The 27,557-nt window shown below is 37.8% G+C and overlaps 1 protein-coding gene across 2 annotated transcripts in view; it reads left to right on the top strand.

Moving 5' to 3' along the window:
* zfr (zinc finger RNA binding protein) overlaps positions 1–27,557 on the top strand; it is a 98,888-nt gene that overhangs the window by 47,553 nt on the left and 23,778 nt on the right. For both annotated transcript variants that reach the window (XM_028805637.2, XM_028805636.2), the window contains 9 exons: positions 1–42; positions 181–422; positions 3,293–3,490; positions 8,501–8,798; positions 10,708–10,904; positions 16,277–16,396; positions 23,091–23,236; positions 23,513–23,678; positions 26,458–26,660. The exon at positions 1–42 is cut by the window's left edge and continues 195 nt beyond it. In XM_028805637.2, the coding sequence (XP_028661470.1) occupies positions 1–42; positions 181–422; positions 3,293–3,490; positions 8,501–8,798; positions 10,708–10,904; positions 16,277–16,396; positions 23,091–23,236; positions 23,513–23,678; positions 26,458–26,660 (1,612 nt within the window). The remainder of the gene's footprint in view (positions 43–180; positions 423–3,292; positions 3,491–8,500; positions 8,799–10,707; positions 10,905–16,276; positions 16,397–23,090; positions 23,237–23,512; positions 23,679–26,457; positions 26,661–27,557) is intronic.

Here is a 27,557-nt window from a genome sequence, read left to right as displayed (position 1 = left end):
CTCAAAGCCCAACCTACAGTACAACTGCTGTTACTTACTCTGGTAAGTATCTGTGTGTTTTTTTTTTTTTTTTTTTCCTCCTCATGTAAACATTTTCCTGTGTATGTGTGTGTGGTTGAATTTGCAAATTCTGTTTTCTGCTTTGGGGTGAGTTCTGTGTCAATGTTATCTTTTTTGCAGGAACATCTTATTCTGGATATGAAGCGGCAGTATATTCAGCTGCATCATCTTATTACCAGCAACAACAACAGCAGCAGCAAAAACAGGCCGCTGCTGCTGTAGCAGCAACTGCTGCTTGGACAGGTAGCACTTTCACAAAGAAGACACCATTCCAGAACAAGCAACTTAAACCAAAACAGCCTCCCAAACCACCACAGATTCATTATTGTGACGTGTGTAAAATAAGCTGTGCAGGACCACAGGTATGCTCTCTTGTTTTTGTGTGTTATAAAATTTTGAAGCATTCTTGATAAGAGGGCTCATTCTAAATTCCCTATTTTAATATATTTTGGATACATTTTTAAATGTTTGGATATGCAGTTATTGAAATTGTACTTTTGTTCTAAATGTTCAGGTCTGGAAAAACAGTCCAACGTAACATTTTTAACATTAAAAATTTTTTTTTAGTGATACAATCAACATAACCAGTCTAGGTAAAATTACTCACTTGATTTATTCCTGCAAGGGGTTTGTATAGTTGATCTCTTAAGAGGTGTTTGTGAGCTGAAGCATTGGATACAGGTGCATCACTGGGCATAGTCGTGCACACAACAGATCTATTACAAATCACCATCAACCTAACAACATGGATGGGATGCAGAGTACATTTATTTTTATCATTTTGGCAAGAAGACACCTCCTTATATGCAAGAAAAAAAAAAGTCTGAAAAGGTTCCAGGTTATTCATTTACATCTATGTTGCTTTTGAATTAGCACAAGGAAATCATTTTAAAAAATAATACACACATTACACGTTATAATAAGAAAATAATTTTAATCAAAAACAATGTTGAGATTATGCAATGAGCATCAGGTCGGCAGCCAGCCAATACAGAGACCACTTGTGAAACTGTGTGTTGGCTAATGTAGCTAAATGAACATCCTGACACTGAAAATTGTCTTTAAAATTGTGCTTTTTTTAAACTTATTATATTAAAAAGGAAAAATAGCAATATAGTTCTCATCCATATTATTAACCGAGAATGGTAAAACGGATATGGACGCAGGGACCTGCCTGCCCGTGGACGCAAAAGACGTACTGCGCAGGCGCCAGCGCCATGCCCCCCCCCCATGAGGACGCTAAAGAAAAAAGGAGTCAGACGCAAGCGCAAGCCCATGACACACAAAAAAGAGGATTCAGGCCCCCCCCCCCTCCAACCAACAGAAAATAAGAAATGAGGACGCTAAAGAAAAAAGGAGTCAGACGCAAGTGTGGACGCAAAAGACGTACTGCACCAGCGCCATACCCCCCCCTCATGAGGACGCTAAAGAAAAAAGGAGTTGGACGCAAGCGCAAACCCATGGCACACAAAAAAGAGGATTCAGACCCACGACCGCCACACAAAGCTCTCCTCCACTAACAGAAATAAAAAATCCGTCCACGCGCCCCTATATGCCGCAAGCAGGATAAAGCGAGGTCAGAAATGAAACACAAAGTGGGAAACAAAGTAAAACTTCATAAAGGGATTAAAGAAACAAAGCACACACCCCCCCAAGTAAAACCGGAGAGACTACCCACGTGCGCAGACAACACACAAAGCCCCCCCCCCGCACCACAGCAAAACGGGACAGACTACAAACCATCAAAGTAGGAAACAAACTAAAACGTCATAAAGAGGTTAAAGAACAGAAACAAACACATAGAGAGCAGATTACAAAACAAAGCCCCCCTGTCCACAGTAAAACGACAGACACTACGAATGGTCTGACATGCCGCAAGCAAGATAAAGCGAGGTCATAAATAAAACACAGAATAGAAAGCAAAGTAAAACTTCATAAAGGGATTACAGAACGGGGACAAACACATGGAGAGCGGGTTACAGATGATGAAACCTGGAATGCAACAGCTACAACAAAACCTAGCCACTACACACATGCACACCGACATACACAATATAAAGGCAGAACCATCGACAGTTTAACGTCCACACCACACAGTGGATACGGACCCTGAAGGTTCAGGCGCCTACATCGGGCGTCACAAAGCCCAGTAAATTACAAAAGGCAAATGCTCCTACACAGCATGGTAAGAACCGACATAATATGGAATGCGCAGGCTTTGCCGCCATATTGTGAGTGGCACTACTGCGTAGATCTAATGAACGTGAACTCTTACAACGCGCGTCTCAAACTGCATAAGCGAGGCAGACACAGGTTCAACACGACACACCTCGAGTTACCGAGATACAAACACGCGCTTGCCTGGATATAAGTAATTACAGTGGAGAGCCCCTGAGTGACACGGGCACGCGCTCCGTATTAAACGTGCGTCATCCTCACACGGGGCTACCCAGCGGGCACGGGTTCAAAACGGCTGGGGTAGGCGAGCGAAGTGAGCAGGGGGCGGAGCCCCCTTGTTAATGAGAAAGGAAACCAGTTTTCGCTTACTGCAGTAGATGCTTTATAAGCATAGCATAAAACAGCAGTTATTTGTACATCCCAGGTTCAAGAGTGAATTGGGAATAGGATCTGGGGCAGACGGATTCTTTTAGGTTGTGCTAAAAAGTGGCTGGCCTGGCAACATCTGACACAAAGCAGAAATCTACCATAGATGCAGTACCTGTCGATCTTGGTGTAAAGTAGTTCAATTTCTGGGTTTTAGTGGGGAAAGCCTTCAGGTTAGTTTTACTATAGTGAGACAGACTGCTGACATATAGTAATTCTTGTTTGTAGTTTGATAAAGCTATTGGGTACTCAATTTAAAGCTTTTTATTAGTTGTATACATTTATACCCTGTATACTGCTTACATTTTAAGACCTTACACTAACACTTTCATACTAAAATTAAACAGAATCACACACTAAAGTTGCATTTAACTTGATCATTTAACTAAAATATAATTATAAGTTGAATACATAATACTTTTCAATTTGTATTCATGTCAAAGAAAAATCTGTGTTAATGACCAATGAAGGTAGAATTAAAACTGGCACAGAATCTACAGGATTAACCATACTTTTGTTTCTAAGATATAAGTATTATATTGTACAAGCTGTCTTAATTAGCTTTCCTTGTTTTTAAGAGCTGTTGTAAAGTCTTGATTTTTTTTTTCCCCTCCCCTCTTCTTCAAAGACCTACAAAGAACATCTAGAAGGTCAGAAGCATAAAAAGAAAGAAGCAGCTCTAAAAGCTTCCCAGAGCACAACGAGCACAACTAGTGGTATTTCAGCTCGGGGTACCCAAAACCAGTTACGCTGTGAACTCTGTGATGTTTCCTGTACAGGAGCTGATGCTTATGCTGCTCATATCAGAGGTGCAAAACACCAAAAGGTAACTAAGTTGATTTAAATGTTGTTCCGTTACTATTTGAAGGATGAAGGTTTTCTAAAATTGGTGTTAATGCTATTGTGTATATTTTTGTTGCTATTGGTTATATGCTATATAGAGTTAGGTCCATAAATATTTGGACAGAGACAACTTTTTCAAATTTTGGTTCTATACATTACCACAATGAATTTTAAATGAAACAACTCGGATGCAGTTGAAGTGCAGACTTTCAGCTTTAATTCAGTGGGGTGAACAAAATGATTGCATAAAAATCTGAGGCAACTAAAGCATTTTTTTAACACAATCCCTTCATTTCAGGGGCTCAAAAGTAATTGGACAATTGACTCAAAGGCTATTTCATGGGCAGGTGTGTGCAAGTCTGTCGTTATGTCATTATCAATTAAGCAGATAAAAGGCCTGGAGCTGATTTGAGGTGTGGTGCTTGCATGTGGAAGATTTTGCTGTGAACAGACAACATGCGGTCAAAGGAGCTCTCCATGCAGGTGAAAGAAGCCATCCTTAAGCTGCGAAAGCAGAAAAAACCCATCCGAGAAATTGCTACACTATTACGAGTGGCAAAATCTACAGTTTGGTACATCCTGAGAAGTAAAGCAAGCACTGGTGAACTCAGCAACGCAAAAAGACCTGGATGTCCATGGAAGACAACAGTGGTGGATGATTGCAGAATCATTTCCATGGTGAAGAAAAACCCCTTCACAACAGCCAACCAAGTGAACAACGCTCTCCAGGGGGTAGGCGTATCGATATCCAAGTCTACCATAAAGAGAAGACTGCATGAAAGTAAATACAGAGGGTGCACTGCAAGGTGCAAGCCACTCATAAGCCTCAAGAATAGAAAGGCTAGATTGGACTTTGCTAAAGAACATCTAAAAAAGCCAGCGCAGTTCTGGAAAAACATTCTTTGGACAGATGAAACCAAGATCAACCTCTACCAGAATGATGGCAAGAAAAAAGAATGGAGAAGGTGTGGAACAGCTCATTATCCAAAGCATACCACATCATCTGTAAAACACGGTGGAGGCAGTGTGATGGCTTGGGCATGCATGGCTGCCAGTGGCACTGGGACACTAGTGTTTATTGATGATGTGACACAGGACAGAAGCAGCCGAATGAATTCTGAGGTGTTCAGAGACATACTGTCTGCTCAAATCCAGCTAAATGCAGTCAAATTGATTGGGCGGTGTTTCATGATACAGATGGACAATTACCCACAACATACAGCCAAAGCAACCCAGGAGTTTATTAAAGCAAAGAAGTGGAAAATTCTTGAATGGCCAAGTCAGTCACCTGATCTTAACCCAATTGAGCATGCATTTCACTTGTTGAAGACTAAACTTCGCACAGAAAGGTCCACAAACAAACAGCAACTGAAAGCCGCTGCAGTATAGACCTGGCATAGCATTAAAAAGGAGGAAACCCAGCATCTGGTGATGTCCATGAGTTCAAGACTTCAGGCTGTCATTGCCAGCAAAGAGTTTTCAACCAAGTATTAGAAATGAACATTTTATTTCCACTTATTTAATTTGTCCAATTACTTTTCAGCCCCTGAAATGAAGGGATTGTGTTCAAAAAATGCTTTAGTTGCCTCACATTTTTATGCAATCGTTTTGTTCACCGACCTGAATTAATGCTGAAAGTCTACACTTCAACTGCATCCGAGTTATTTCATTTAAAATTCATTGTGGTAATGTACAGAACCAAAATTAGAAAAAAGTTCTCTGTCCAAATATTTATGGACCCAAGTGTGTGTGTGTGTGTGTGTATGTATGTGTGTGTGTGTATATATATATATATATATATATATATATATATATATATATATATATATATATATAATATATATATAATATATGAAAATACTCTATTCTTTAATATGTTGCATTCCACGAATAAATGCATTCATTGAAAAGATGAAAGGCAAGGAAAAAGTCCTGTGTTTTCTCCATCTAGTGTTTGGAGCAACAATACACAAATGATGAGTGGGGTTCTGGTAGAATTCTATGCTGAGCAGCACTTCCAAACTGCTGTGGGAGAGGATACCCAAGTAGTAAAACTCGGAAGTACTGCATAGAGCAGTTTAGAGGAAACATAGGCTCTGACTCTCTCTTGGCACTAGTTTATCAAACCTTGTCATCACCAGACCTGCGCATTACTCTGTGTGGTGTTTTATTATTTTTTTTTTGTGCTTATTCTCTGGGTTCAGTAGCTTTTCATTCAAAACGCAACATTGTTGGTGGAGACTGAAAGTGCTGTTTAATAGCCGATACACGAATTCTGCTGACATCACTGTGCACAAGATTTCTTTAATGCATAAAATTATTAAAAATATTGTATAAAATTTATCTTCAGGCTAATGTCTAAGTTGTATTGGAAACGTAAATTTCGGGTTTAGACTTGGATCCCATCCCTAAGATATCTCATCTTGTTATGTGCATGCAAGTATTCTAAACTTAAAAATATCCAAAATGCTTCTGGTCCAAGGCATTTGAATTAGGGATACTCAGTCGGTACTAACAACCCTAGTACTGTAGAATGCATAGAATTTCCACCCTGTCAGGGTAAACGTACAGCTTTCATTTTGGGCAGTATTTGAAATTTGTTGGGCAGTACAAATTCAACACTGTCAAAACATTACTTGGCAATTTTGAAAAGAGTTTAACATGCTACTTTTATTGGTGTCAGACTGAAGTCTATACATTAAATTATTCAAAACAAATGTACCTTTTTAAACATTTCAGGGTTCACTCAGTGTCAGAAAAAGGTATTTCAGCAAAAAAAAAAAAAAAAAAACAAATTTCCAAGATGGCACCATGCAGTGGCTTCTCTGGCTCCTGGTGTTAAACCAAGCAAGAAGTTGTATTTCGTGGCATGTCAGGGTGTTAATGTATTGGGAAAGTTAGGATATTGCCCAGTTGAACTGTGGGGATAATAGACGGCAACATGCCAGCGATCTGAGTCCCACTAGAGCTCAAGGCAACGCACTGCAGACTGCAGCTACAAAGGGCATTGGACAGGCACAACAGGCTACATCTTATTCTCTTTGACCATATCTCCATTTTACGAACCTCTGCGTATTGCCTTACGTTTAACTTCTGGAAGCCAATACAAAAGTCCTTCACTGTGTGGCCTATTGACACCGCCCCTATTCTTCGGGACTGTTTTGAATGCCCTCACTGGCAGATGTTTAAGGAGGTAGCAACAAGTTTGGGAATTGTGAACCTGGATCAGTATGTGCTAATAGTTAAGTTATATCCTTAAATATGTTGAAAATGTTACTGTCACCAGGACAATCGCCACACATCACAACCAGAGACCCTGGATGTATGCAGAGAGGTCCGTTCACTATTGAAAAGTCAGAATTCTGCTTCTAGGTGCGGAGATGCAGCTGACCTCAGGGCAGCAAGAAAGAAACTGGTGGTGGGAATAAAGGGCAAAAAACAAATATGCGCTTAAAGTACAGGGTCTTCAGCCCCCCCCCCCCCACCAAACTCCAAATACCTCAGGAACATGTGAAAAGGCATTAAGAGCATCACAGATTATAACAGGAAAGAGGCAGAGTGCCCCGTGGACTCGTCTCTACATGACATGATGCTGTTAATACTAAATAGTTTTCCCACTGCCATACAGACCCCTCCATCAAATGAACCGCCCCTCACTGTTTCAGCAGCAGATGTAAAGAGGTCCCTATTGAAGGTTAATCCCTGTAAAGCTGCAGGGTCTTGAATGACTCTGCTCATCAACTAATAGAGGTGCTGACAGATATTTTTTAACATCTCACTCGCTCATTATTCCAGGCATCTGTACCAACGTGCCTTAAGGTCTCTGACCTCTGTTGTCATTCCAGTCCTGGAGAGCTCCACAGTGTCTGGCTTGAATGACTACTATTCTGTGCTCTTTGCTTATTGTCTCATCGTGCTATTAGAGGCTGGTAATGGTTTTTTTTTTTTTTTTTTTTTTTTTAAATCTTCACCATCGACGTAATAGTGCACCCCCGTCAATATGCTTATAGGAGGAACCATAGAAATTTGTGAAGCTAAAATGCAAATGTACTAAATGTATGCTGCAGAATAGTGGTTTTGTGATATTTATGTACATCTGATATGTATGGCTTTTTAAAATAAAAAATTGAAGCAAGACTATTAGTGAGTTTTGGTTGCCACTTCTCATATGCCCTATTATATAGATCTATCTTTCAATCTATGCATCTGTTTTACAGTTGAAGTCAGAAGTTTACTTACACTTAAGATGAATTCTTTAAAACTCACTTTATAACCCCATATCAGATTTTTATATACATTTGGCATATAGTTTTAGACATCTACTTTGTGCATGGCAAAAGTAATTCTTTTCCAACAACGTTCACAGAGGATGTCACTTTTTTATTGACTAAATCACCATTCCAGTTCAAGTTTACGTACTTTAAGTGTACCTTTTAAAACAGCTCGGAAAATTCCAGAAAATTATGTCAAACATTTAGGCAATTAGACAATTAGCTTCTGATTGCCAGTTAGCCTGTGTGTGTATGTGTAGATCTGTATATAGAGAGAGATGGAGAGATGCATCTGTCTAGCTCTCTCTATCTATATCCATCTCTCAAGCAGTGAATTTACTTACACATCATACACACACCTTCATTTTATTTTAAATTATATTACATTATTTTATTTTTTATATATATAATATATATATATATATATATATAAAATAATAAAATAAAATAAAGTGGTGTGTCTTATGTATGATGTCTACGTAAATTCACTGCTTGATCAACTCTTTTAATGTTACTTTCATAGGACTAAAAGTTACTGATGGCCACAAAGACTTGGGAATATGTTTTCTTAGCAGACTGATGTGTATTTGGCAGTGAAATGGAGGACATTTTAGAGCCACAGTCATCGGCAGAGTTTCTGGAAGTTTATTTTATGAAACGTTGAATTTTTGGGATAATGTCTGTTACATTTAAGTAGCTTATAAACTTTTTGTTTCTTATAGGTTGTAAAGCTGCATACCAAGCTTGGCAAGCCTATTCCATCTACTGAACCTAGTGTAGTTGCCCAGACCTCTACATCCACAACGGCAGCTGCTAGCAAGCCAACAGGTTCAGCCATAACCCCTGGAACAAACAACAATACTGCCTCTGTCACCTCTACTGGAGGTTCATCCTACTTGAAACCTGTCAATATTGTTAGCAGTACAGTATCTAATAATAGTGTACTCAAAACCCCTGCAGTTATTGCCTCAAGTTCTATTGCAGCAAAAAAAATTGCTGCCCCCAAAATATGCTTTGTAGGTAAGTAGTATGCTAATCGGGATGTATATATTTTTACATTGAAAATTCCTAATGTGATCTTTACATTTTTTAAGTGCCTAAATACTGTATGTTTGTTTTGTTTGGCCATATGTTTATAAATGAGTAACTAGAGGGATTTATTTGTGTATTTTTTTTGTATAATCTTAATACATAAGTCGCCAGCCTCCTCACTCACTCACGTCCGTCTGAAGCTGAATGCGCAGTCGCATTCTGCGCAGCTGCCCGAAAAAACCTTACGAGACTGACATTGCGGCGGATTTACGGCCGCAAAAATTCAAAGAGAAAGACTTCGATTAAAGCTCTAGAGGCCTGAAAGGCGATTTCGACTACAGCTCGAGGCCTAATTACGCATTCTGATTCAATTACGCATTCATTCAATACACCTATATCAGGTTTGTGGTGCTTAGTACTATTCCACTCGTGCCCGTTTCATTTTACGTTGTTGAAACGGGCTCTTTGTCTAGTGAATATATAATTTTGAGTTTACTCAAAATGTGGTGTTATACAATAAACTATAGTGCACTGTACGTACTACACTGGCACTGTATTAACCTTGCAAGAAAGTTTAATGTAAAATATAAAATGAAATGAAAGCACACTACAGTAAATTTATTGATCATATAATTCATTATAAAGCACATTTTCACAAGTGAGAATGTGAAAGCACTTACCTTTTTAGCATTAGACCTTTTACATACCAACAATATTTAAGAATATACTTTCAAAACATACTTTTTGACATATCATACAAATATGAAGCAGAAGCAAATATAAGGCATGTCTTGAGTATTGCACAGCAGAAATGTCAACTTTCACTCTATAGATGTTTATGAAAGGTTAGTACTTGTTGTCCACATTAATTAACCAAGACACATGTTGTATAAAGGGAATGATTTACAGCAATTCATGCTTGTTTAATCACCTTTGAGTGTTAACTTGAAATAAATTTGTAATAAATTAGACCAGTATGCCAAGAATAACGCTACCAGAAGATTAAGGCCACATAGCTACTGGGATGGCTTGGTACATAGCAGTTGCCCTTTCATGTCAAGGTTATAGTCTTGAGATCATTGACTTTGCAGTTGTTAATCTGTGTAAGTGTGTGTGTGTGTGTGTGTGTGTGTGTGTTTTTTGTTTTTTTACATCCTCCTCCCCAAAGACTCCAATTAATCTAATTTACTAAAATAAAGGCTTGGTGGTTTTGTTTGAGATTGTGGAGTACTGTTTGGAAGTCTTCAGATGAAAAGCAAGGCCATGTGACACATTTTTCACACACAATGTATATGATCCTGAGGATACAAAAATGACACAGAATCCCATTTAGCCCATTGAACTTGTTTAAAAACCAATTGTTTGGGGAATCTCATCCAGTCATTTGTTCATTAACTTTCTGTTATAAGCAAACCTTTATGTAAAATGACTCACTTTTAAAGTTAAAAAAAAGTAACTTTTAAAGTTACTTCCTCTGTCTTTAATACTGTCCTTTAATTCTTACCTCAGTGATTAGACTGTTAGAGAAGCCTAGAATATTTAATCCCTCTGTGCCATTTAGAATTTCAAAATATAGCAGTGTGAATTAATCTGAACATTTTTTTGTTAAAAATTATAAATTCCATCTGTTTTTAAAAATACACAGAATTGAAAGGTGTGTAAGTTCTTTAAATGTTTTACTCTTAGCTTAGGTGAAAGCACACCAGTTCTAGTAATTTAGCCAGTATTCTGTTACAGTTATCAGTTCAGTTGCCTACTCTCCCTCTGTATGCGTCAAAACAAGTAGCTTAACCTATGCTCCAGCTGTAAGTATTCTTGAACAGTTATAATGCCTTGTGATCTTGTAAACTGCCTTGGAAAAAGGTTTTCTGAGAAATAATTGTATTTAATCTTCTAGGTGGTAATAAGTTGCAAACAACTAGTTCAAAGTTGGATGAAGTTAAAAATGATGCATTAAAATCTGTGCAGACCGTAACATCCACTCAGACACAAGAGACTAAGCCTGATGTGACACCAGAACCAGTTTCAGCATCCAGCACCCTTGCTGCCTTACAGAGTGATGTTCAACCTGTAGGACATGATTATGTTGAAGAGGTAAATAAATATTGCCTTTTTAATATTTTTGCATTGTAAGCAGTACATGTTATATGAGAAAATTAGATACCATGCATGTTATGGCATTGTTCACTGTGCAATTCCACACTAATTACTCAAAGAAAATATTTTATAATGTTAGCTTTTTAGGTTGCTGAGTGAGCTAAACAAAGTACAGTATGATACATGTGCAAGAGCCACTCCAGTAAGAATGTTCCATTGGATTGGGTAAAATTGTATTTTTTTTTATTATAAAAGTGTAATTTTTAAAAATTGTATGTTGGAAATTGCTAGGAGCAAAATTGACTCAACTCCCCAACAATAATGCTATTTCCTGTTTAGCTTAAAAGCTGAAATTTGGTAGGATGATGCATCTTGGACAGAATGTACCCACTAAGAAAGGATGTTTCCATGAATTGGTATTTTTAGATGTCAAACTCCCCCACCCAGTGTGTAAAATATCTAAATACGCCAATATTTTCAAAAATGCCTTGACAGGATTGGATTGAATTTCTGTGACGTTCTAGAAAAAAGAAAATTAGCCTAATTTTGGTCTTTGTCAATAATGCTCTAGCAAATGAGAGGTTCTAACATGCTGCATTCCCAAAAAAAACATGCTGTGCAGTTATGTGCAGATATCTAGAGAGGTAAAATGAAAAGAGCAAATTTCGGTAAGGCGTAATAAAAAAAAAAAATCGTACTTGCCAGGTGTTGTGGCTAACCATAGTCGATTTCATACAACTGATATGGTAAAAAAAGGTATTAAATGTATATCTGGCCCCCCAAATCTTGCCAAAGTGGGGACTACAATTCCTATCAGCCAGTGCGCACTCAAAAGTTTAAATAGGCTACATTTGTTGATATAGTTATCATCAAATGTGGTAACTGCTGAGTGTGTTGTTATCCCACTCTCCCTCGTTCTTTTTCACTGTGTGCATGTATGCTCATATATACAGTTCATCCAGAAAGTATTCACAGCGTATCAATTTTTCCACATTTTGTTATGTTACAGCCTTATTCCAAAATGGATTAAATTCATTTTTTCCTCCGAATTCTACACACAAAACCCCATAATGACGATGTGAAAAAAGTTTGACGTTTTTGCAAATTTATTAAAAATAAAAAAGTGAGAAATCACATGTACATAAGTATTCACAGCCTTTGCTCAATACTTTGTCGATGCACATTTGGCAGCAATTACAGCCTCAAGTGTTTTTGAATATGATGCCACAAGCTTGGCACGCCTATCCTTGGCCAGTTTCACCCATTCCTTTTTGCAGCACCTCTCAAGCTCCATCAGGTTGGATGGGAAGCATCGGTGCACAGCCATTTTAAGATCTCTCCAGAGTAGGGGTGGGCATTATGACCAAAATTCTATATCACGGTATTTTTCTAAATTATCCCGGTTTCACGGTATTGGACGGTATTTTTTTCCCCATGCATGAGTGAATGTTTACCACATTTTCCACTGCAATTACTGCAGTAGACTGGCTAAGAATAACCTATTCCACTGTTATGAGAATTGTACATTGTACAAAAAAACATTTTAATGTGCACACAAGTATTAATCCAGGTTTGCATGGCTCCATAAAGTGATAGTTTTCAAGGGGGTGGCACTAAAGAGAAGGAATCACATTGCATGACAGTTGCAGTCAAAATATAGAACCTTTTTATTGAACAAATTTTGCAAAAACTTAAACTATGATTTTGACAACATATTTCCTACCATCCAAAGAGGCATTTAGACTTAGTAAAATATCCAGAGGTGTTAGTCAAAAGTTGGATTGCACTGAACATGTCTTACAAAAGTAATAAATAGTAAATATTTTTTGTGAACCAACTACACTTTGTTAATGTTAATAATCTCTGTCCACTGACACGTTTAAAGTGACTTTTTCAACAACTTTACCATCAATAAACTGCATAATATTTAAACTAATAAATAATAACAATAAAATAAATAATAGTATTATTACTGATAGCTGCACTATTACTTCAAGACTTCAAGACCAGGTGCATTACACAGTATTCACCAAATTAAAATAAAATAAAACAAGTGCAACTTTGTGATGACATCCTTACCAACTGTACCATCATTTAGGCAAACTGCATTAATATGGACCTTGCTTCAAGCTAAGCTATATACATAAATAATAAAACTGCAACTTGCATTTACTGTATAATGCTATTTGTGGTATAGCCCTACGGAAATGCATTAGGGCCACGGTGAAGAAAAAAAAAATACAGTAAAGAGGGAAGAAAAAAAACAAACTACCGGTATATGTCAAGAATAAAGTCGACATGCTGACTTTATTCTCGACATTTCCACTTTAATCTTGACATAAGCGTCAAAATTAAAGTCGACATTTCCACTTTATTCTCATAGTTTACTTCATAATTAAAGTAGAATGTCATAAACTAAACTTCATCCTAAAATCAATGTTTAATTTACTCGATTTTCTCAAACCCCGTCATAAGTTAATGCAGCACATTAAGTGCTTTGTGTTGTGTTCCCTGACCCATTTGTTAATCACTACGCTGCTTTAACTGACTTCCTCCGCACTAAGAGGAGGCAGCAATCACTGCACAGAATCCATTCATTTCATGGTATTCCTGCTCTGTAAAAATTTAGAATGCTAAGATAAATACTTGATATCATTTTTATGATGAAATGCATTAAAGCAGGTATTAAACAAGCACGGTAGTGAGGCGGTAGTGCTGCTTCCTGGCAGTAAGGGGTCCCCAGGTGTACGTTCAGTGCAGAGACCTTTATGGCAGGTGTGACGAGGCTCCAAAAAACTGGATGTATGAATCGGTATTGTACAGGTTTAACTTAAATATTGTGTAAATGTTAGGTTTGTGATCTGGTGGTCGGAGACACGAACACAGAATTCAAAGGATGTTCTTCTGAGCGGGCTTTCTTTATTGCACGCGTGCTGTCTGCCTGACGTACCAAAACCCTAGTTCCTATCCTTCCTTTTACTTTCTCCACATAACCAATCACCACACGATAAATGTCTTTGTGAAATTGAAACTAGTTATAAACTTAGCCCACGGAGTGTTCAGTACTTTAAAAATATCTTTGCTATACATGTTTAATTATGCCATCTATTCAGGGTTGCGCCTATCCCAGCAAACATTGTGTGCAAGGCAGGAGAAAATCCTGAACGAGTCGCCAGCACATCGCAGGGTGAATACGAGCAACACATACACTAGCAGGGTCAATATAGCATAACAAAATCCCAGATCCTACATGACTTTGAAAGGAAACTGAAGCACGCCGAGTAAACCCACCAGAAAAACATGCAAATTCAAGGCAAGGTACACCCGAGGCAGCAGTGCAACCTCCATGCCGCCGTGCCCCCACATGATTAATACATGCTTTAATGCATTTCATCATGAAAATGATATCAAGTATTTATCTTAGCATTCTAAATGTTCTGAGAGCAGGAATATCATGAAGTGAATGTATTCTGTGCGGCGATCGCTGCGGGTGCCTCCTCAGTACAAGAGGAAGTCAGTTTAAGAAGCACGTACTCGATTTAACATGGCTCGGGGAACACTTAACACAAAGCATTTAATGTGCTATATAACTTATGATAGGGTTTGAGAAAATGTAGTAAATTAAATATTCATTTTACGATGTTCTACTTTAATGGCAAATTACGAGAATAAAGTCAACATGTTGACTTTAATCTTGACATAAATGGCGAGAATAAAGTAGAAATGTCGAGAATAAAGTCAACATGTCATCACACTATTACACAGTACCCAGGTACATTACCCAGTATTGAAAACAAATAAAACAAGTACAACTTGGCTTGCAGTATTATCCAGTAGTATAGAAACAGTATTTACACATTTGAACATAATGGTCCACATCTGACCTTTTAAAACCAAAGCATCTCCAGATAACGGACGCGACTCCTTTTTTTCGGCAAAAGTTATTCTGTGTCATCATGTTCAACTTTATCGTCTGCTACAGCTTCAGTTTCAGTTTCGGAATGTTCTCTGTCCATTTTCAGAGTGCAATACCTACACTACCACTACCTATTTAGCGGTGTAGCAGTGAAAAAGAGCCCCCGTGCAACACCGCTGTGATTAGCGGTGTAGCAGTGAAAAAGGTCCCCACGTGAACAGTTTCCCGCTGCGTCACGTTCCGAACATTGTTTAGGCAATTTAAACTGGTGTTGCGGTATAACAAAAATCCATATCATAACAAAAATAAAAAACGGTTTTCGGTAAGAACCGGTACACCGCCCAGCACTACTCCAGAGATGTTCAATCAGATTCAAGTCTGGGCTCTGGCTGGGCCACTCGAGGACATTCACAGAGTTGTCCTGAAGCCACTCCTTTGATATCTTGGCTGTGTGCTTAGGGTCGTTGTCCTGCTGAAAGATGAACTGTCGCCCCAGTCGGAGGTCAAGAGCGCTCTGGAGCAGGTTTTTTCATCCAGGATGTCTGTACATTGCTGCAGTCATCTTTCCCTTTATCCTGACTAGTCTCCCAGTCCCTGTCGCTGAAAAATATCCCCAACAGCATGATGCTGCCACCACCATGCTTCACTGTAGGGCTGGTATTGGCCTGGTGATGAGCGGTGCCTGGTTTCCTCCAAACGTGACACCTGGTATTCACACCAGTTCAATCTTTGTCTCATCAGACCAGAGAATTTTCTTTCTCATGGTCTGAGAATCCTTCAGGTGCCTTTTGGCAAACTCCAGGCGGGCTGCCATGTGCCTTTTACTAAGGAGTGGCTTCTGTCTGGCCACTCTACCATACAGGCCTGATTGGTGGATTGCTGCAGAGATGGTTGTCCTTTTGGAAGGTTCTCCTCTCTCCACAGAGGACCTCTGGTGCTCCGACAGAGTGACCATCGGGTTCTTGGTCACCTCCCTGACTAAGGCCCTTCTCCCCCGATCACTCAGTTTAGAAGTCCGGCCAGCTTTAGGAAGAGTCCTGGTGGTTTCGAACTTCTTCCACTTACGGATGATGGAGGCCACTGTGCTCATTGGGACCTTCAAAGCAGCAGAAATTTTTCTGTAACCTTCCCCAGATATGTGCCTTGAGACAATCCTGCTTTCTCAATTTTTTATTTTTAATAAATTTGCAAAAACCTCAAGTAAGTTTTTTTCACATTGTCATTATGGGGTGTTGTGTGTAGAATTCTGAGGGAAAAAATGAATTTAATCCATTTTGGAATAAGGCTGTAACATAAAAAAATTTGGAAAAAGTGATGTGCTGTGAATACTTTCCGGATGCACTGTATGACAAAGAGAGCTGCAATATTTATAAACACTGTTTAAATCTGAGGTTATCATTAGCCTCTGCCTGTTTTATCATTGTCATTTTCTTATTTACCTCTTTGTTTTTAGGTGAGAAATGATGAAGGGAAAGTTATCAGATTCCATTGCAAACTTTGTGAATGTAGTTTCAATGATCCAAATGCAAAAGAGATGCACCTGAAAGGAAGACGACACAGACTTCAGTATAAGGTCAGATTGTAAACTAATTATATCTGAGTTGGCCCATTTATAATTGCATTACCAACTATGTTTCAAGATTGGTACATGTTTCCTTATTAAGTGAAATATCTCTAAATATAAACATGAATTACTATTTAAGAACATATATTTTATAAATGACTAGTTGATTAAGTGGCTTCGCTCACTGAGTGCAAGGGAAAAAAATAAAAAAAAAATTAAATATAGTCTAAGTTATTAAACAGTAAAACATTAACATTTTAAGAAGTAAAGATACATTGAGCACTATTGGAGTGGGTTCGGGTAAACAACATTTTAAAGGCGGTATAACACAACAGGTAAGTAGTACTAACAATAGGTAAAATGTATTTGGATCATCTCTCGGTAGTAGATCCCTTTTGAAAGGCGCTACACGACCTCTGTGGTATAGAAATTACATTTTCTATATAAACGTCCAAATTTCTGTCTGACAGCCTTTGCACTATGTGCCTGTGATTTAAGAGAAAAATAATTCTGATAAATGTGGACGCTGCCCTTCCGTGCTTAATGGGCAGAAGATCCAAACAGTTCGCAAGTCCAACACTTTACATGAAGAGGTCTGTACATCTTCTTAGATGTAAACTCTTCATCTTCTTAAAATGATCACAAAAGCAACCTTGAATGTTGTGGGGTTTTAGTGACCCGAACTCACCTTAAGGAACAGTAAGTAGTCGTGCAGGGCAATTTACAAACCGAGTCCTGCTTCGATGGTGCAGATTACACTCATTCGCAAAGATTTCCACTCTCCCAGGAGCCGACGAGGCACTTGAAGTGTCACAAACAGTGCGAGAAGAGAGGATGCTGCCCAAAACTGCAAAGCTCTCGACCCGGCGGAGGAGCCCGACATTCCGCGCCTCCCAGTGTCCACTTTGTTCTCACAACCCCTTACCGCTGAAGTTGGTATCATCTTCACATTGTTTATAGCTCGGCGCAGTTAAAAAGTAGAAAGACGCAAAGCTGTTTCCTCTCTTCTACTATCAAGTACTGCCAACTTAAAAAAAAAAAGTTAATCAGTCATGTGGACGAATAAATAAAACTTCTCTGTCAGAACGCGGCTGGCGATTGGTTCCTGTATTATGTTATGTGGTCATACGTAATTTCCATATCACGTGGTCATACATAATTTCCGTTTCAAACGCAAAAAGAATTATATATAATAGAAGGCCACCCAGTCCCTAAAGCTCATTTGGTTAGTTAACAGCTGGAATCTATACATGAATGTATGACTATCAATCAAGTCATTTAATGGGGTCGTATAAAATATCTTGGGTGTAATTGTAGTCCTGAATAATTCATTCCTGTATTGTATAAGAACAGTCTTAAGTTTGCATTGTGACAAGGGAAACCAGTAAGAAAACTGATGGGCATCATAGATTTGATTAAATTGGTTGGTTGATTTAAAGGAATAAGTAGAACGCTTCTGGTAAGTGAAACCATTTTCTACATTAACAGCAAGAATGTTCTTTGTTGCAAAATTTCAGCTCTGGGGGAATTACAAGGTGTTTATAAACTTTGATTGTCAAAACCATAATAGTCAAATTGTGACTTGGAAAATTCTTGTAGCATGTGACTGTATTTGTGTATATTTTTTTTTTGTGTGTGTGTATAAAGCATAAAAAACCTTTTAATGAGAAAAGGCTATTCGGAGTTACTGTTTTTATATTCTTTTTCTCCCTGTTTTCAAACTATACTTAAAATGTGCATGTGTGTATCTATCTATCCCACATCCCATACAAAATCAAAAATTCATTAGGGTTATGTCCAGAAAACAATTTTAGTGTTTACCCAACAGTTCTTTCTCTGAAAGCATAAAGAAAAAAAAATATCAAATCCCCTTATTAATCCTAAGCCAGCAACAAAAACTAATAGGAAGGAAAAACAAGTTATGTAAATGGAAGCACACAAAACTGTTGTAAGCCTGGTACATGCTTGCAATTGAGCCGTTACTTTCCGTCTTTGTTCTTTGCTCTAATTGAGCATGCAGAAATTGCTTGTTCCCAGTGGAAGCAAGCTGACACTCATGTTTGTTGTGGCAAATGTCAGGTCAGCTCCAATAGTTGGTCTGCTGCAACAACATCCAACAGCAATGATGAACTCAAGTGCCCACTAACGTCTGCTTTGTTCAGCATTTCGAGACACAGTCCATTCAACCACTGGTGCATCCGTGTTTTCTGTCCTGACTGTTAACTCTGTGCTAGAATCCGCTGTTTGTTAAATAAACTTCTGGTTGAAGTTTACCATTAAAATAACAACCATATTTCCTGACTGTTAACTCTGTGCTAGAATCCGCTGTTTGTTAAATAAACTTCTGGTTGAAGTTTACCATTAAAATAACAACCATATTTCTCATGGTAACTGCTCAAGTATAGTTAACTTGTCGACAACTTTATACCGACACCATTACTCCCTGCTTCCCTTTTTTCCCCTCCTTTTTGTCTTTTCTTTGTCTCTGACCTGCACCCTCATTTGGCTATTATCCAAAACAATAAAATAAGTTGACCTAGATACTAGTGTTTATTTTTGTTTAAATCATTCTAAATTACATAACATTTTAACAACATGTATAATTGTTTTAATCTAATTTTAATTATACCATGAACATCGTATTACCACCTTGTAACTCAAGTTTTAAAGGGCTACACTTATGGTTGTAAATTAACTTATCCCTGGATGTCATGACGGCTCAGTTCAAACTTAAGGGATCTACCTAGAAGTTGACAATTTATGGTATGCTTACCTAAACTAACTCTACTCCACTGTGGTGAAGGGCCATAGGTCTTTCACAATTAACTTTACAGCGCTGTGACATTCGGGGTGGACCACAGTGTCTGAATTCAGGTACCCACTGACGAAACTGCTAATTGCTGCTTGACTGACGCTGTCTGAACACAAATTAATGCCAATGCTCACTTTGTATCATCTGAGTGAATAGCTGCAGATTTACTTTTATAACAACGACTGGTAAGTTCACTTGATGTTGAGACAGTTGCACTTTGTTTGGCTAATTTCAGCAGCATCTGAGCTGGGAGGTTACAATGATTACTTGCAGCAGTCACTTTCTTGACGCAGTCTAGGGACGGTTAGGAATTCAAAAAACGTCTGGAAGAATCCTGGCCCCCCACTTGAAATTAGAAAAAATCAAATTCTCACTTAGAGGATCTGTTCAGAACTTTTTTTAAAACGGGGCAGCATCTAATCAATAACATTTTAGAGTAAGCAGTGGCCTTCCTCTCTTTCTCTTGGATGGTAGTTGAATTTAGTCTTGGTAAGTTTGACTTGATTGTATGGAATTTTGCTTGCCTTTAGTAGCTGCTTTTTTTTTTTTTTTTTTTTTTAATTGATTTTATTAATGTTACAATAAATTAACATTTCAAAAATACCGATAGCGGCACAGTTTTTCAAGGAGCTTATAGATATATTTTGGTACTGAGCAGTTTTCGATACCCATCCTTACTATTTAAAACTTCACATGTACACTGAAGCAACACTTATACTTGAACTTGGATTTTTTTAACTTCAAGAACTTGGAAGCTGCAGTGAGCCCTTTACTAAATTAAATCTACCATCTGTGAATGTTACTGAATCACAAAAAATAGAGTAGTGAATTGTCCAAGTCTTCAGTGAAGTTTTCAAAAATGTATTGCATCTTGATATAATTTAGATTTCTTCTTTTAGAATTCATTTTTTTTAGCTTATGTAAAAAAAATTGGTCTCAATCTACATTTTTATTACTTTGAAGTATATACCACTTCCAGGGTCATGAATTAACTTTTAGAACTTATTAAATTAACATTGCTTATATAATAAAAGGCACAATAAAATCACTTGTGCAGTTTGAGCATCATCAAAATTTACACTCTGGTATACCGCTGTAGAGAGTTATAGCAGGTCTTCAGTTTATATACGTTAAATTTAATTTTCACATATTGCTGAAATCTAAATTCTGTTCAGACCTATCATGTAATGGTTTTCTGTCATCTGCCCTACTTGGTAATGTTAAATAATAAATATATAAGCATATTCATAAATGGTCAGATCCATTAATTGCTTGATCACATAAGTAGGTCTTCAATCACTAAGGTAGATTTAAATTTTTTTTGCAAGTTTCGGTTAGAGAAATTCAAAGTTATGCAGCAAAAGAAATAAACACAAATAGAGAGAGTTGTACCTGCAGAGTGAAATTAAGTAAGTTGGTCAGCTTAAAAATTTTAAAGTAACGTTTATTTTATTTATTAGTAGGAAACCAGTGCCAATTGTGTAATACTACATTAATACCCTAAGTAAAGTTGTGAGATATGTTCTTGAACATACTAAAGGAACACGACAGTAGCAAAGCAAGCACAGTGTCTGTTGTCCACCAGCTGCATTTAATTGACCCGATATAGTTCATCTAGTCAAACTGAAGCCATTTTTTGTGAATCTTCTAACTTCTGTTTTGTTGGTTAACTTGGTGTTAATCAAGGACAGAACCACTAACTTACAGTGCATCCGGAAAGTATTCATAGCGCATCACTTTTTCCACATTTTGTTATGTTACAGCCTTATTCCAAAATGGATTAAATTCATTTTTTTCCTCAGAATTCTACACACAACACCCCATAATGACAATGTGAAAAAAGTTTACTTGAGATTTTTGCAAATTTATTAAAAATAAAAAAACTGAGAAATGACATGTACATAAGTATTCACAACCTTTGCCATGAAGCTCGAAATTGAGCTCAGGTGCATCCTGTTTCCCCTGATCATCCTTGAGATGTTTCTGCAGCTTAATTGGAGTCCACCTGTGGTAAATTCAGTTGACTGGACATGATTTGGAGAGGCACACACCTGTCTATATAAGGTCCCATAGTTGACAGTTCATGTCAGAGCACAAACCAAGCATGAAGTCAAAGGAATTGTTTGTAGACCTCCGAGACAGGATTGTCTCGAGGCACAAATCTGGGGAAGGTTACAGAATAATTTCTGCTGCTTTGAAGGTCCCAATGAGCATAGTGGCCTCCATCATCCGTAAGTGGAAGAAGTTCAAAACCACCAGGACTCTTCCTAGAGCTGGCTGGCCATCTAAACTGAGCGATTGGGGGAGAAGGGCCTTAGTCAGGGAGGTGACCAAGAACCCGATGGTCACTCTGTCAGAGCTCCAGAGGTCCTCTGTGGAGAGAGGAGAACCTTCCAGAAGGACAACCATCTCTGCAGCAATCCACCAATCAGGCTTGTATGGTAGAGTGGCCAGACGGAAGCCACTCCTTAGTAAAAGGCACATGGCAGCCCGCCTGGAGTTTGCCAAAAGGCACCTGAAGGATTCTCAGACCATGAGAAAGAAAATTCTCTGGTCTGATGAGACAAAGATTGAACTGGTGTGAATACCAGGTGTCACGTTTGGAGGAAACCAGGCACCGCTCATCACCAGGCCAATACCAGCCCTACAGTGAAGCATGGTGGTGGCAGCATCATGCTGTGGGGATGTTTTTCAGTGGCAGCAACTGGGAGACTAGTCAGGATAAAGGGAAAGATGACTGCAGCAATGTACGGAGACATCCTGGATGAAAACCTGCACCAGAGCACTCTTGACCTCAGACTGGGGCGACGGTTCATCTTTCAGCAGGACAACGACCCAAAGCACACAGCCAAGATATCAAAGGAGTGGCTTCAGGACAACTCTGTGAATGTCCTTGAGTGGCCCAGCCAGAGCACAGACTTGAATCCGATTGAACATCTCTGGAGAGATCTTAAAATGGCTGTGCACTGACGCTTCCCATCCAACCTGATGGAGCTTGAGAGGTGCTGCAAAGAGGAATGGGCGAAACTGGCCAAGGATAGGTGTGCCAAGCTTGTGGCATCATATTCAAAAAGACTTGAGGCTGTAATTGCTGCCAAAAGTGCATCAACAAAGTATTGAGCAAAGGCTGTGAATACTTATGTACATGGGATTTCTCAGTTTTTTTTATTTTTAATAAACTTGCTAAAACCTCAAGTAAACTTTTTTCACGTTGTCATTATGGGGTGTTGTGTGCAGAATTCTGAGGAAAAAAAATGAATTTAATCCATTTTGAAATAAGGCTGTAACATAACAAAATGTGGAAAAAGTGATGCGCTGTGAATACTTTCTGGATGCACTGTATATAGCATCTGTAAAAGATGAGTTTATTTTCAAGCGTACAGTGTGTGACCTGCAAAGTATTTGCAAAGAACTTACTATTAAAAGTAATAACCCAAACAAGTTTAAAAAGTCTTTACACAGAGGATGGTTACACAATGTCTTGCTTATTTTTTCACACACAGATTCACAGTGCCTAATTTATAGAAAAAGTAGCTGAGAAGTCTCAGGGAACATAAAGTCTTTTTTTTTTTTTTAATAATGTGCATTACATATAAACTGAGGCGATACGAAGACTAGATCACTTTCTGTCCTTATCATTTTGAGTCTGTGTTGAACAATGTTTTTGTAAGTGTTTTTTTTTTTTTTTTCCAAGTGACACATTTGTTTTGAAAGCTGCAGTTTTTCTGGCCATAAGAACCTCTGGCTTCATAGATTCATGACAAACAAAAATATGAATATTTGATTTAAACATATTACTTTCTTTATAAATGCCTTACTTAATGCTACTTTTGAAGTCCCATTGAGTTGAACTTTCATCAAAATTTGTTTGCTGTAATCTAAATTTAACAGAAAAAAGTTAATCCGGACCTTCAAGTTGAAGTGAAACCAAGCATTAGAGCTCGGAAGATTCAAGAGGAAAAGATGAGAAAACAAATGCAAAAAGAAGAGTACTGGAGGAGACGAGAAGAAGAGGAGCGTTGGAGAATGGAAATGAGGTATACAGTGCCAGGAAATTGTATGTTGGAGATATGTCTATGAAGTTCAATAGTTTTAATAAAAAATAAACCTTTTAATGACAATTTTTTTGCAGATTGAATTATGGGAAGGAGGTAGAGTGTTAGTTACAACCTCTGGTTTTGTGTGCAACTTTTACGTTTTTACCTTTGGGAATGTTCACATTCATGAAAAAACACTTTACTACAGACTACAATTGTGTCACTTTTACTATACTACTTACAAAGGGTGTTGCTTAAAAATACACTTTATTTCAGACGATATGAAGAAGACATGTACTGGAGACGTGTGGAAGAGGAGCAGCATCATTGGGATGATCGTCGAAGAATTCCAGATGGAGTATATCCTCAAGGACCACCTGGACCTCCAGGACTACTAGGTGTTCGACCTGGAATGCCCATTCCACAGCCACAGGGGCCAGTGGTATGTTAAAGAGTCTTATTAATACACCCGAGATAAGAATTGATGTGGCAGGTTGCTGATGTTAAGGTATTAATATTTGTGTGCATAGAAATAAGGTTTACCTGTAATATTATAAATATGAACGTTTCGCCTAATATGTACAATTTAACCAATATCATTAGAGACAGCATCTGATACTATATAGTGGTGTTTATTATCTCCTGAATGAAGAGTGAAATGGGATTGGATTTGACAAGTTAAAAAAACTTTCTGCACTTCAATTTTGTGTTTTTGACACTGAATGCTTTCTGGTCTTCACCAAAAACAAATATTATATTAAGGGCACCAGTGTGAATAGAGTGTAACTTTTTTTTTTTTTTTTTAAATATATATAAATCTTGCATCATTTATTGAATAAACAGAATTGTGCAGCACCAACTAGTGGTGATTGGAAAGTAAGCATCTTCTTGTATTTAATAGATGGTTATGCCACTTTTGACTGTAGTGACAACAATCAAATACTTCTTGTAATTCAATATGAGTTTTTCACATGCATGACAAGAAGCTTACTCTTGCATAACTACTTTAATTTAGAATCATTAGTAAGTTTTCCAGCATGAATAGATTTTATTTATTTTAGGCATTTATGATGATCTTTGTTATCCGTGGATTCTAACTTTCTAGTCTGCAGTTAGGCAGTTCTTTGCCTTTTGTCTTCGGAGTCATGGACATTGTCCTTTGCAGAGGCAAGAAATGCTGGCTAACTATCCTTTGTGACTTCCTGGATTATTATACACTGCACCATTGGAATAATGGACCATGTGTTAATATTTTATGATTCAGGCACACATCATCCCATTTGGAAACTGTTTTACTGGGTACCTCCCTCATATTGTGTTACTAGACGCCTGTAAATCTCATTTACTGAAAGACCATACAGATATTACTAGGAAGAAGGTATGATTCATTATTCAAAAATTTACACTCTTGTAAAATTGAATCCATTATAAAAATACATCAATAACATCTTAAATGCAAAGAGAGTGGAGATTCATTGTATCTTGTCTGGCACTCCAAACATTAATTTAAAGGTCCAGTCTCCAGAAATGTTTTATAGCACAGACTCCTATCACTTTATCCATTCATCCAAGTCAGTCCCAGAGTAGTGAAGTCCCAAATAATCAGTAATCCTAGATCACACATTCTAGTATGTTCCTAGACTTGCCAATCATCAGTTTTATTGCTGCACAGTGTTCTGGTTGTTTTATATGATGCCTAGATTTACACTCTCTTAAGATAAGACGTCATGGACAGCTTTAAAGGGCAAGAGAGGTCTCTGATTTTCTCAAAAGACCTTTTAAACATGTGACAATAGGGTAATTGTCTGTTTGACTGCTTAATTAAGGTCAGTCACGTCTTGCACTACAATGATAAAAGTAAATGAGAATATAAATAACATTAACAATATTATCTAATTAGCACCATTACAATATTGTCAGAGCAGCCTCTCCTGACAAGATTCACTACTGTTCCAAGTGTTTTTCCTCATTGTAGTTCAGTAGAGTTCCACAGCCATGGAAAGGGTTTTTATTTATTTTTTATTCTGATCTGTTATAGTTTTGAGTTTTTGTGCCAAAACCTTGACTCCGATGGAATAGGTCAAATAAGTGAGGTTAATACTGAGGCAAGCTGGCCTCAGTGGAACCGGAATGTATTCTGTCAGTTGACTTTGCCTTTCCCTTTTATTGCTTTGATAGAATTTTTAGTGACAATTTTTTCACATGGTGACAGTTGGTGTTTTGTATCTTTGCTCATTAGATAAACCAAAGTTTAAAGAAAAGAGATAATTTGTGTTCACTAAGGTGGCCCTTTATCTATTAAAGTTTTGGTTGAGGACCTGAAAACCTTCAGCATCATGCCTCTGTTGCCATATAAGAAATGAAGTGGGCAAGTGATTTTTTTTACATAAAATATGCACATAAATTATCTTGATCTACTTGGAACATTTTTTTTTTTTTTTTTTTTTTTTATAAACGTCAGAGCTGTCAACTGGCTAGAGGCTAATATACCACTCGTAAGATACTAGATCAAGGTCTGTGCACCTTGTTTTTACACATAAGGGCTAAAAGTCAATTTAGCAGTGGTATAATTTGATAGAAGACAAACTGGTGGATTCATTATGTAATGAATATGACCACTCAAATGTCATATTAAAAAAAATGCATTGATAGAAATATTTCAGCAGTAGGAAGCAATAAATGTTGATACAGACTTTTGAAAAGATACTTCTTAAGGTTGGGGACACCAAGCAAAGAAGTACATGTAATAAATGCGTCCTATCTAAAAGTAGGAGGAGGACAACCCAAAACCTGACTGAAATGTCTTAAGTTTTTACTGGTACCGTTCTAAGATTGGGAAGAACTGACAATGTTAATTCTAATCATGTTAAATTAAAAATTCTCTCACTAGACAATATATCACAATATTCTATATTTTGATGGAATTGCTTCTGCATGTAAGTGTCAACAAATGGAAAATGTGTTTATTATTTCTGCTTCTAGAATGTCTTCTGCACAAATATAAGACCAGCAAAGCATTGTCATTTAATGATCTGCAATTTCAGCACTATGTCATAGTTGTTTTCTCATTTCTTACAAACAACTAAACTTGTTTATGTAGTGCTTGCCTATAAATTGTTCTCCGTAGCACATTTGGGAGCGAAGTTTAACACTTGTATAGATCTTTCTTTTGTATGGATGGTTTTCATTTGCTTTAATCTCTTCTGTCTTTTTCTCACAAGCCACCTCGTCGCCCAGATTCTTCTGATGATCGCTATGTTATGACCAAACATGCTGCTATTTACCCAGTGGAGGAAGAGCTCCAGGCTATCCAGAAAATTGTATCTATTACTGAGCGTGCACTTAAACTTGTGTCAGATGTCATTACTGATCAGGATAAAAGCAAAGTCAAGGAAGAAGAAAAAAAAGATGTTCAAAGAGATCGGTAGGAACTTGCCTTGTCTACTTTGAACAAATCTGGACAGGATAGTCTTGTTATTGGTATCCTGTTATTGATTCTAAACCTAGTGAGCTGCTGCTTAAATATGCTTCTCCATTCTGGAGCCTTTGGTTTTTAATGTATATTTCTTTGACAACATAATATACAGTGGTGTGAAAAACTATTTGCCCCCTTCCTGATTTCTTATTCTTTTGCATGTTTGTCACACAAAATGTTTCTGATCATCAAACACATTTAACCATTAGTCAAATATAACACAAGTAAACACAAAATGCAGTTTGTAAATGGTGGTTTTTATTATTTAGGGAGAAAAAAAAATCCAAACCTACATGGCCCTGTGTGAAAAAGTAATTGCCCCCTTGTTAAAAAATAACCTAACTGTGGTGTATCACACCTGAGTTCAATTTCCGTAGCCATCCCCAGGCCTGATTACTGCCACACCTGTTTCAATCAAGAAATCACTTAAATAGACACAGAGAAGTAGACCAAAAGCACCTCAAAAGCTAGAGATCATGCCAAGATCCAAAGAAATTCAGGAACAAATGAGAACAGCAGTAATTGAGATCTATCAGTCTGGTAAAGGTTATAAAGCCATTTCTAAAGCTTTGGGACTCCAGCGAAGCACAGTGAGAGCCATTATCCACAAATGGCAAAAACATGGAACAGTGGTGAACCTTCCCAGGAGTGGCCGGCCGACCAAAATTACCCCAAGAGCGCAGAGACGACTCATCCGAGAGGTCACAAAAGACCCCAGGACAACGTCTAAAGAACTGCAGGCCTCATTTGCCTCAATTAAGATCAGTGTTCACGACTCCACCATAAGAAAGAGACTGGGCAAAAACGGCCTGCATGGCAGATTTCCAAGACGCAAACCACTGTTAA

The sequence above is a fragment of the Erpetoichthys calabaricus genome, chromosome 7 (assembly GCF_900747795.2).
Source record: "Erpetoichthys calabaricus chromosome 7, fErpCal1.3, whole genome shotgun sequence".
NCBI classification, from domain to species: domain Eukaryota; kingdom Metazoa; phylum Chordata; class Cladistia; order Polypteriformes; family Polypteridae; genus Erpetoichthys; species Erpetoichthys calabaricus.
The sequence above is the reverse complement of the archived record's forward strand: the minus strand, read 5'-3'. Positions and strand labels throughout refer to the sequence as shown.